The sequence below is a fragment of the Ceratotherium simum genome, chromosome X, assembly GCF_057802395.1.
Source record: "Ceratotherium simum simum isolate JZ-2026a chromosome X, ASM5780239v1, whole genome shotgun sequence".
Classification (NCBI taxonomy): Eukaryota; Metazoa; Chordata; class Mammalia; order Perissodactyla; family Rhinocerotidae; genus Ceratotherium; species Ceratotherium simum.
The window spans coordinates 29,942,937-29,952,943 of record NC_141940.1 but is presented as its reverse complement, the minus strand read 5'-3'; the positions used below and the strand labels follow the sequence as shown (position 1 = coordinate 29,952,943).

The window sequence follows — 10,007 nt, the reverse complement described above, 5'->3', positions numbered from 1 at the left end:
AACTTTTTATATCTAGAACCTCAAGAATATTTCCTGTTCTCTCGACATCAGCAAGGGTTATGGAAGCCTGGGGAACTTTAGTTCCCATATTCCACACATTTCCCTCTTGCCTGTTTCGCATCCATGGATTTTTCTGAATCCATAAGCCCCATTGGCAAACTCCATTGTAAACCAAAGATACATGTGCTTTTGGCTTCACCCCAGGAGCATGTTCCTGAAAAGCTGCATGTAAATTAAATTTTTGTAGATCAATTATGATTCCCTACTGACTTCCAATAAGATTTCCGAGCTGTGCTCTCTCTTCATCGAGACTGATTTTCAGTGTATGCCTAACACTTCAGCTTTAAGTTTCTCTGCCTCTTGCCATCCTCTGACAGTTAGTCAAACCTCATCTGGAAAATGAAGAAACTGGACCAAGGAAACATTAAGATCTCTTCTAGTTTGAACAGTCCAGGACCTGTAAACAAACCCAGAAATACATTAGAGAGGCTGCTATGTGGAAAAGACACCAGGTATCACCATTTAAAATGCAAATACTCCCCTAACACCCAACTTTTGGGGAGGCAACCTCCAAGGACTTGAGGGGTTTTCACCCCATTCCTTTGGAGGGGGAGCAGCAGCCTCAGGTGGCTGGCATCTTCGTTTTAGGAGGGTTGGTACTGTCCCTTCTGCTTTTCCCGTCTCTGGTATCAAATTTTAGAGACCCTTTCTACTGAAATAGAGATGGGTGCTGCAGCTCTGGGGAACCGTGTATGCAGCTGGTGAGCTAAGGTAGAAAGCACTTGCTAAGTAAAGATGAAAAGAGTTGCTGGGAGGCACCGTGGCTTTGGTCTCTGGCAACGGTTAAGCAAGGGCACGTGTGTCACGGGTCTGTGACGCTGGTCAGGCGACTGCTTTTGCTGTCTGAACTGGAACCAGAGATATTATTATTCGTGCTGATAGGGAAGAGAATTGCCTGCTTAGTAAAGGCGAGGTAAATTAATAGTCCAAGCATTCTTCCATGCTGGCATTTTGATTAAAAAAAATATTGCTGCAGCTGTTTGCATATTCTGGAAGTGTGTATGCATGTGTGTGGTTTGGTGTTTACAGATTTGGGGTTGCGGAGGGGAGTTTCCAGAGCAACGGAAGTAGCTGCTTGTCAGTCAGGGTTCATTTTGAAAATGAAAGCCTGAAAGCTTGGGGCCCACTCTGGGCTTGGGCCTGGTCTCTGAGGATCCAGCAAAGGCCACGAGGTGGCTTTGGCTAGTTAGCTCGGTGAAGCAACCACTTGATCACTTTTTTTTTTTTGATGAATTGACCAAATCTATGAGTTGCTTTCAGTGTCCTGCAGATTCAGCCTGAGGCAGGGATGTGGGAGTGGGCATGGAAGGTTCTGGCTGCAGATGCACCCCCCACCCCCACAACACACGCATACAATGCTGCCCCCCCACCCCCAGCCACATATACATACAATCACATTTTCCCAGGCTGCCAAAACAGAACAAGGTAACAAATATTTCTCTCACACCTGCTAGGTGCACAAAGATAGTATAACAGTCATCAAAGAGTTTAGAGTTTAATTGGCATGTCAGAGCAAGGGGAGAGAAATACAACAGTAGGCAGTCTGTGCTGGGCACCAAAGGAGAGGTCTAGACTGTTAGGGGAGGGAGAGGGGTCACTCTGGGCTGCAGTGATTGGAGGAGGCTGACTAGAGAAGGTGGAAACTGAGGCCAACCTTAAACGGCAGGGAGAACTTCACCAGACAGAAGCTGTGAACAAGGACATTCTAGATAGAGGAGGGCAAGTCCAAGACATGCTCAGGTTAGGACGGGTGCATCCCTCTGGCTGAAATTTGGGGCTTGTGTGAGCGATTTGCAGTTGATAACCCTGGCTTGAATACAATCCTTCTGTGGCAGAACAAAAGCTATGGGATCACACAGAACTGCTTTACCACTTCCTGCTGAGTGACCTGGGGCAAGTGGCCTAACCTCTCTGCAAACTGGAGATAATGATACTTAGCTTTTGAGGTCACTAGGATGATTAAGAGAGTTAACGGATATAAAGCATCTAGCACAGTGTCTGGCATATATCATAAATGGATTACAAATGCATAGGCCGTCATGAAGGAAAGCTCAAGATATTTAGGGTTGATCCCAAATATTTGGGGGCCATGGAGGACAAGCGTCTGATACCTTCCATCACTGTTAGGCCCAGTGGAGTGGGCTGCCTTGGCCTGAGCCTTCATTCCCTCTGGCCTAGATTGTTGGAACAGTCTCCTGGCTTCCTGCCTATGCCTCTCCCAGAATCATCTTCCTAAACACCAGCTTAATCATGGCTGTGTCCTTCTCTGGCTCAAGAGCCTTCTATGGCTCCCTGTTGCTCACTGACTGAACTCCCTAACATGGTGGGGTGGGGGAGGGCAGGAGGCAAGAACTACCATTTATTGAGGGAAGGAAAGCACAAAGAGGAGGCTACTGTTAGCGGTAGAAAGGTAAAATATCCTCCTCTTTAAAAAGCCCCGAAGCTCTGAATTCGCAGAAACCAGCAGGTCCCTCAGGGAGAGCGGGGACGCCTCTCTGAAGAGGGGAGGGCGTTCCCGTGGCCGCTGACTCAGATTCACCTGTACCTGCTTCTTCGAGGCAACCTGGGAGAGGTCAAAGAGGAGAGGAGAAGAGGGCGGGGACGCGGAGCAGGGAGCCGTGGGAAGCAGGGGAATGCCCCTTCTCGGTACCCTGGAATGGCTTCTGCCTGGACCCTGGTCTCGGGTTTCTCTGCAGGAACCCCGGGCAACTCCGGGCACTGCGGGGAGGGTCAAGGCCACACAAAGGGCAGGGCAAGCGAGCCCGAGTCACATGCGGCAGCCAGGCCGTCTCGGTGAATGAGAGGCGCGGGACAAGGGCGGCTTGGGGACAAAGTACAGGGAGACTCCGGAGGAGATAAGAGGGAAGGGCGAAGGAAGGGGGCGGGGAGCGAGGGCCCTGGAGCTCAAGGCTCGCGCTCCCGGAGCCTTGGCTGGCAGCCGAGCTCTGCCCACAGGAGAGGGGGCGCCCTAGAGCCTCTTCACCCAGCAGCGGCTGGGATGCCGAGAAGCAGGCGGCCGGGCCGCTGGGCTGCTCCGGGCGGCGCTCGGGGCCCGCTCGCAGCCCGCCCCCGCCCCACTTGCCCGCGCCGGGAGGGAGGCGGGGCTGCCCGGCTCACCTGGCCATTTGGGGCGGGGCCGCCCGCGACCTAAGGGGGCCGAGGTGGTGGCGGTACCCGCGGTGCGGGAGAGGGGCTTGCCCTGGGGACTTGGCTCTCCACGGCCCCCACCCCTCCACGCCCCCCCACCTCCCGCGCCGGGGCCCTCCCTTGGCTCGCTCGCTCTCTCCTCCCCTCCTTTGCTCCCTCCCTCCAAGCCCCATTGCTCGAGCCGCTTCCTTCCCCAACGGCAGCGCCAGTTCCTCTCCCGGTGGGGCCCGGGAAGGGCAGCGAACGCTCGACACTGGAACCGCCGCGGCGGCAGCTGCGGGACCATGGCCGAGCCCCGAGAGGCCGCGAACCCGGCGCCCAAGGCCTCCCTGGCACCGACCGCGCTGAGCCTGCGGAGCGCCCCGCAGCCCCGCCCCTCGAGAGCGGTCACCGGCAGCCTGGGCAGGTACCGGGGCAACGCCGCCGCCGCCTCCCGGGAGCCCCTCTCCCACGGCTCGGGCTCGGGGCGCCGGCGGGGAGCGCTGCGGGAGCTACTGGGGCTGCAGGGGGCGGCTCCCGCCGGGTGGCTGTCGGAAGAGCGTGCCGAAGAGCAGGCCCCCGGCGGCTCGAGCGGACCGGGCGGCAGCGGGCTGTGCCTGGAGCCCCGGGAGCACGCGTGGATACTGGCGGCCGCCGAGGGCCGCCTTGAGGCGCTGCAGGAGCTGCTGGAAGCCGAGCCGGGACTGCTGCTGCGGGGCGACCCCATCACGGGCTACACGGTGCTGCACTGGCTGGCCAAGCACGGGCGCCACGAGGAGCTCATCCTGGTGCACGACTTCGCCCAGCGCCAGGGGCTGCGGCTCGACGTGAGCGCCCCGGGGAGCGGCGGCCTCACGCCCCTGCACCTGGCAGCCCTGCAGGGCCACGACATGGTCATCAAGGTGCTGGTGGGCGCCTTGGGGGCTGACCCCACGCGCCGCGACCACAGCGGCCACCGGGCCTGTCACTACCTGCGGTCCGACGCGCCCCAGAGCCTGCGGGAGCTGTCAGGGGCCGAGGACTGGGAGACGGCGGGCGCCAGCGAGCGGATCAACTCCAACAACAACAGCAGTGGCGGCGCCGCGTGGACGCTGCGACGGACCCCGAGCGCGGTGGGCGCGACGGCCGTGGACACAACGGCGAGACCGGCGGCATCGCCCGGCAAGGAGAAGGACTCCACCGGCAGCCGGGTGGCGCAAATTCATGGCCTTCTCCGCCATATGTTCCCCTTCTTCCAGGATCGTTGAGGATGATGGAGACTGGAGAGCGCGAAGGGACTGCGACGCGGCGGCGAGGCCTCGGTCCTGGGTTGTCCCGGGTCCCACCGAAGGGGCGGCGCCTCAGACACAACTCCGACCACAGCCGAGTGCGCTGGGCCTGCAAGCAGCAGACCACCTCGGGGTCTGTCTCAGGTACCTGTCCCAGGTCTCTTGCCGCCACTGGCCAGGAGACCCGGGGACCAAGGCACCCCTAACCGTGAGAGAACAAAGACAAAGCTGACCTGGCGCCAAATCCCAAAGCTACAGGACTAAGGAATTAGGAGCAGGAGCGTGGTCCTGCTTGGTAGAGGGAAAGTTAAGCTTCCAGTAGCCGTTTCTCGGCAGGCGGAAGCTCTGGGTTTATTAGGAAACATTTGCTAGAAGAGTGAGTTAAGACTGTAACCCACTGATGTAGAGGAAGCGCCTGACTGCAGGCTTGACTCGGCTGTTAACGGGTCACTTTGTGCGGGCAGAATCAGCCCCTGGCAACCTGCTCTTGAGACGAGCAGGCCTTACCCGTACTTTTTCTAATGTATCACGGATGACTTCTTAAGCATATTAAAGTGGAATGCGTTCCTTTTACATGACAAAGCTGTCCTTTGAGTGACTTTTTATTTTTCATTAACCATGGAGAGGGAAGCTTCCTACGTTTGCAGAGAAGAGGTCACCAACCCGTGGCCACGAGCTAGTGATCCAGGGCAGGCTCTGGACCTCATCCTCAGAGCCAGTGGCTGAGCTGTGTACTGAAGGAGCTGCTTTCACCTTGGCTCTGAGTAGAGACACACAGTTTACCTGTCTCCCAGGCTCTTTGGCATCTAGGTCTGGCCTCCAGCACAAGTCTCATCCTGGAGGAGTTGTCTGTAGGGGCAGAGGAGAGGTAAAAGGGACAAGTCTCCAAATGTACGTTTCTGATATTTTGTGGTAAGTCATGTAACTTACCTTGACTTCTGCCCTCCCATGAGACACACCCACTGGCGCTTTTTTCCAAGATAAGGCTTTAACCACCAGCATCATTTTTTTTTAATATTTTTTTTATAATTTCATTTATTTTTTCCCCAAAGCCCCAGTCGATAGTTATATGTCATAGTTGCACATCCTTCTAGTTGCTGTACGTGGGACACGGCCTCAGCATGGCCGGAGAAGCGGTGCGTCGGTGCGCGCCCGGGATCCGAACCCTGGGCCGCCAGCAGCAGAGCGCGCGCACTTAACCGCTAAGCCACGGGGCCGGCCCCACCAGCGTCATTTTTAAAGTTACATTTAATATATAAGTTGTAGTTTGGAAAATTGCTCCCATTCAGAAATAGTATGAATTGAGTAGAATACAGGAGGGTTGACTAGAGCTGAAAGGTGGGAAAAGCAGCTGGTGGCTAGAGATCCATGCTGCCCTAGAGAACAGTGCATTTTAAGAATAGCACTGTATCCCTGGAGGCTTGGGTAGCCCTTGCAATGGACTGTTGTGTCCCCAGCCCCCCCATCCCAGTTCCTGAACACCAGGGAGAAACTGAGTCACCACAGAACATAGAAAGCCCAGAAATGCCACCCCGAGCCCACCCATCCAGGTTTCCATCTCTGCCTGGTGGGCCTGTTTGCCCTCTTTATGACCTGCTCTGTGCTCAAAACGTTCCCACCTTCCCTTAAATAACCCATTCGATTCTTCTCATATATGAAATGATCCAAACCGCTCCTACTGATGTTTTCAGCCTGCCGCATGTCACTAGGAACTACACCTTAAACATATTTACACAGTGTAACGTAGCATTTCCTTTTTCTTCTAAATGAACTTCCGTGATGCTCAAAGCGGGGAAGGTGAACAGTTCCTGGCTTCTGGCATTTGGCATTGGCATCTGGCATAACCCCTCTCAACCCTGTGTGCCCATTTTATAGATGCAAATTGGCTAACTGATGCAGAACTGTGGTTTCTGCTCCACAACCTCCCCCTTGATAGCTGCCAAGGTGGGTTGGGCTTGGTGAAGGCTGGCAGGGCAGGGCCTTCCTGCCACATGGCTGAGTCTGTGGCCTCCTGGCTTGGAGGGAAGATCGGCATGTGCCTTTGCCCAACATTCAAAGGACACTTAAAACAGTAGTCCCCTATTCATAGGAAAAGTTTGACCTAAGCATCTTAACTATTAGCAGATCTGGGGACCTGAGACAAGCATCCGCCCTGCTCTTTCCAAAGTGAAAACCAAGTCAGCTGGAAGGTTTGAAAGCAGCTTTCTATAGTTTTTCCTGTAGTCAGCTATTCTTCTGCACAGATTTTTCTCATCATGTGATATTGCCTAGCCTACCTCCTCCATGTAAAATTGAGGTTTGGCTGCAGGGGATAAACTCCCATGCTGAAAACTCTCCATGCCTAACATCAAGCCATTGGCATTTCTGGTATGCTTTTCGAGGCAAGAGTGGTATGCTTACCCCAAGAGAAAGAACAAACTCCCTGAGAAACTTCTTTCCAGGGGAGCAAAACGGTGTTAAGCAGTGATGCAAATCTGCATCCTAGTAGGACATGCGGACAAGAAAAGGAGACAGTCAGAAGCAGGGCTGTGACAGGTAAGCATGGGGGTTGTGGGGAGGGGGCGCTGCACGAAGGGCGGGGCCTGACCCGGGCCTGAAGGTGCAGAAAAGGCTTTCAGGGAGGAAGGTAATGTCTGATCTGAGGCTCGAGAGGTGAGTAGTTGGTCAGTGGAGAAGGGGGAAGGGCCTCCTGGCAGAGCCACTGGCAGACGTATGGGCAAATATAGCAAGTACCATGAAGCCTAAGTCAGCCGGTTTGGCAGGAAGGCAGACACTGGGGAGCAGTTAATGGCAAAGCTGGAGAAGTGGATGGGGGTCCAGAACACTAAGGGTCTCGTAGGTGGCGCTAAAAGAGGAACATAGATTTTAACCTAAAGGTAGCTGGGAGCCATAGGAGGTTTCTAAGCAGAGGAGTAACATGATGAGATTTTAGAAAAATCACTCTGTCAGTCACATGGAGGATGGATGTGCCTTGGGCGATAACTCAGGGAAAACACATCACACAAGCAAAGCGTTTCTGGAGAGACTCTTCAAGAAGAGTCATGCTTCGGCTGAGAAGTTCAAAGACCCCTGGGGAGGGCAGAGGCTTTCGGACTTCTTTTTTTTCGTGTCCATAGCCTTTGCTCTAATGAAGCTTACCTTGAAGCCCCATCTGTAAGACTGACAAAAGTGAAGCTGCTCAGGTTGAAGCTGGGTTGGGACCTCCCCTCCCCACCCCCTGCCTCTAAGACATACAGTCACACACAGTGGCCCCTGGAGCAAAATTCAAAACCACTGGTGTGCGTGGAAAGCCCTCAGCCTAACCCCGGGGTCGAATGCTGACTACCGATTAGTGACCTTCCGCCCATCACTCACCTCTCTGAGTTGCAGTTTCCTCATCAGAAAATGGGAACAATACAGTCTCCCTTGCACGGTTGTTCTGAGGATTCGAGATGGTATATATGCCACAGCTACACGCTGCAGGACATATAGGAAATAGGAAATCACAGTCGTCGTTTAGAAGAATTGAAAGGTGCTCAGCAGGCTCTTGTGGTGAAACGATTTTATCTGCTAGGGTAGTCCAGGAGGGATCTTGGGATTATCTGTATTATCCCATCTCCAAAATGTGTCTACATTGATTGGAAGTTATTTTCTGTCTGTGCCAGATGAGTGGCTGTTCCTCAAAAGAGATGTTGGTTCCTCTGCTGATGGTCTTCACAACCTACATGCTTTTACTTTACACATAATTGTAACAAGCTGGCTTGCCTTGTTCTCAGCCCGCAGAAGTAAAAGCAGCAACTTAATAAGTGCCCACCGAATATTGAATAGGTTAGATATTGTTTCCAGATAAAGTCATAAACTAGAGTCAGAGCTGAGTCTGAAATCCTCTGAAGAGAATAAAAGCCTACGAGTCCCTCATCTCCTAACCCTATTATCTATGGAAATGTCCCCCTCCCATCCTAGCCAACATACCCTACATTCCACACCCAGCCTCCGTGTCTTCCCTCTTTTCCATTCACGAAGGAGCATGCCTGTCTCCTTTCAAGATGTAATTCATGCTCTCAATCCCCCTGCTCCTCCTGGGGCTTAATTCTGCCGGTTGTCCCTCTCCTGGATCTTCAAGCTCACCCTCAGTTTAGTTCAGTGCAATAAACATGTATTGAGTACCTACTAGGAGCCAGGCTCTTTGAGTGACAAACAGTCTCAAGTCTCTCCCAGCCTTCTGGCCCAATCTTGTGACTCTCCCTCTTCTCTTTACAGCCAAGCCTCTCCAAAAGGAGGTCTCCTCCCTTGAGTGTCTCCATTTCCTCACCTCTTAATCACTCTTCAACTCCCTGAATTCTGGTTTCTGCCTCCATCATCCCAGCACAATTGCTTCCAGGAAGGTCTCCCCTGGAAACCTCCCATCTGCCAAATGCAAGTCCTCATCTTAGTTCACTTCTTGGCTGCCCTGGCCAATGTTGGCTATTTCCTCCTCCTTGAAACTCTCTTCTCTAGTCTTCCATGACCTCCTATGGCTTTAATTGCTGGTGTTTACCAGGTGGAAGTCCCAGAAACTTTTCTCTTCAGTCTACATTCTCTCCCTAAGTCATTTCATCCCTTCCCCACTCACCCTCCCTCACTCTGTTCCAACCACATAGTCCTCCCTGTTGTTCTTTGAAAGAGCCATGTTCTTCTGAACTCTGGGATTCCTAACGCTGTTCCCTCTCCAGAAACACTCTTCCCTCTATCCCTTGTCCCCTTCACCTGGCCCACTCACACTCATCCTTCAGATGTCAGTTTAAATGTCACCTCATTAGGGAAGTCTTCCCTGCCCCAGGCTAGGTTAGCACTTCTCCCATTCTGTTCCCTTTCATAGTCCTTATCACACTGAGAAGTTATTCATGCAGTTATTAGATTAATATCTCCCCTACCCCAACTAGACTTAAATTCCATGAGGGTAAGGCAGGGTACCTGAGGGTTACTGTGAAATATTCAATAAGATTACCTTTGGACCTTGTTATGAAAAGAAGTTAATCTTGTCAATTTGCTGTTTTCCTGTTTAATCTGAGGGATAATTCAAGGGTCACAAGGATTTATCAGCTTGTTTTACAGAAGAAGGAGAATACCTTCAAGGATCATCAGATAACCAGCCCCCAGCTGCTGTTGGTGTCCAGAAATCAGATTGCCCAGGGGCTTATCAGGAGTGAAAGAAACACGGATGACCCCTTTGTTTCTCTGAAACTCTTCCTGCCACATCCCTTAGCTCTATAACCCACCCTGCCTTCTTCTCTTGTTAAGGCAGATTTGAGAGAACTCATGCTCCTGCCTTCTGTCTTGGCCAATTCAAATAAACCTTTCTCCATCTCCAAGCACCAATGTCTCAGTGTTTGGCTTGCTGTGCATTGGGCATGGGAACTTGAGATTAGGAGGCTCAGTATCAAGGGCAGGGACCAAATCTGTCTATTGATCACAGTATCCATAGTTCCTGGTAGATGGAAGGTGCTCAATAAATAGGTATTGATTGGCAATGGAATCATAGATTTGACCACAAAAGCACAAGAAACAAAAGAAGAAATACATAAATTGGACTTT

General features: G+C 52.8%; 1 protein-coding gene across 1 annotated transcript; it reads left to right on the top strand.

The window, feature by feature from the left end:
- Positions 1-2,685: 2,685 nt before the first annotated feature.
- On the top strand, positions 2,686-5,036 carry SOWAHD (sosondowah ankyrin repeat domain family member D). The gene has a single exon (XM_004442275.3). It carries the CDS (start codon positions 3,492-3,494, stop codon positions 4,431-4,433), a length of 942 nt encoding a protein of 313 aa, XP_004442332.1. The 5' UTR covers positions 2,686-3,491; the 3' UTR covers positions 4,434-5,036.
- Positions 5,037-10,007: the final 4,971 nt, after the last annotated feature.

Excerpts from the sequence above, each read along its gene's own strand:
- SOWAHD (XM_004442275.3), top strand. The coding sequence starts at position 3,492 with ATGGCCGAGCCCCGAGAGGCCGCGAACCCGGCGCCCAAGGCCTCCCTG.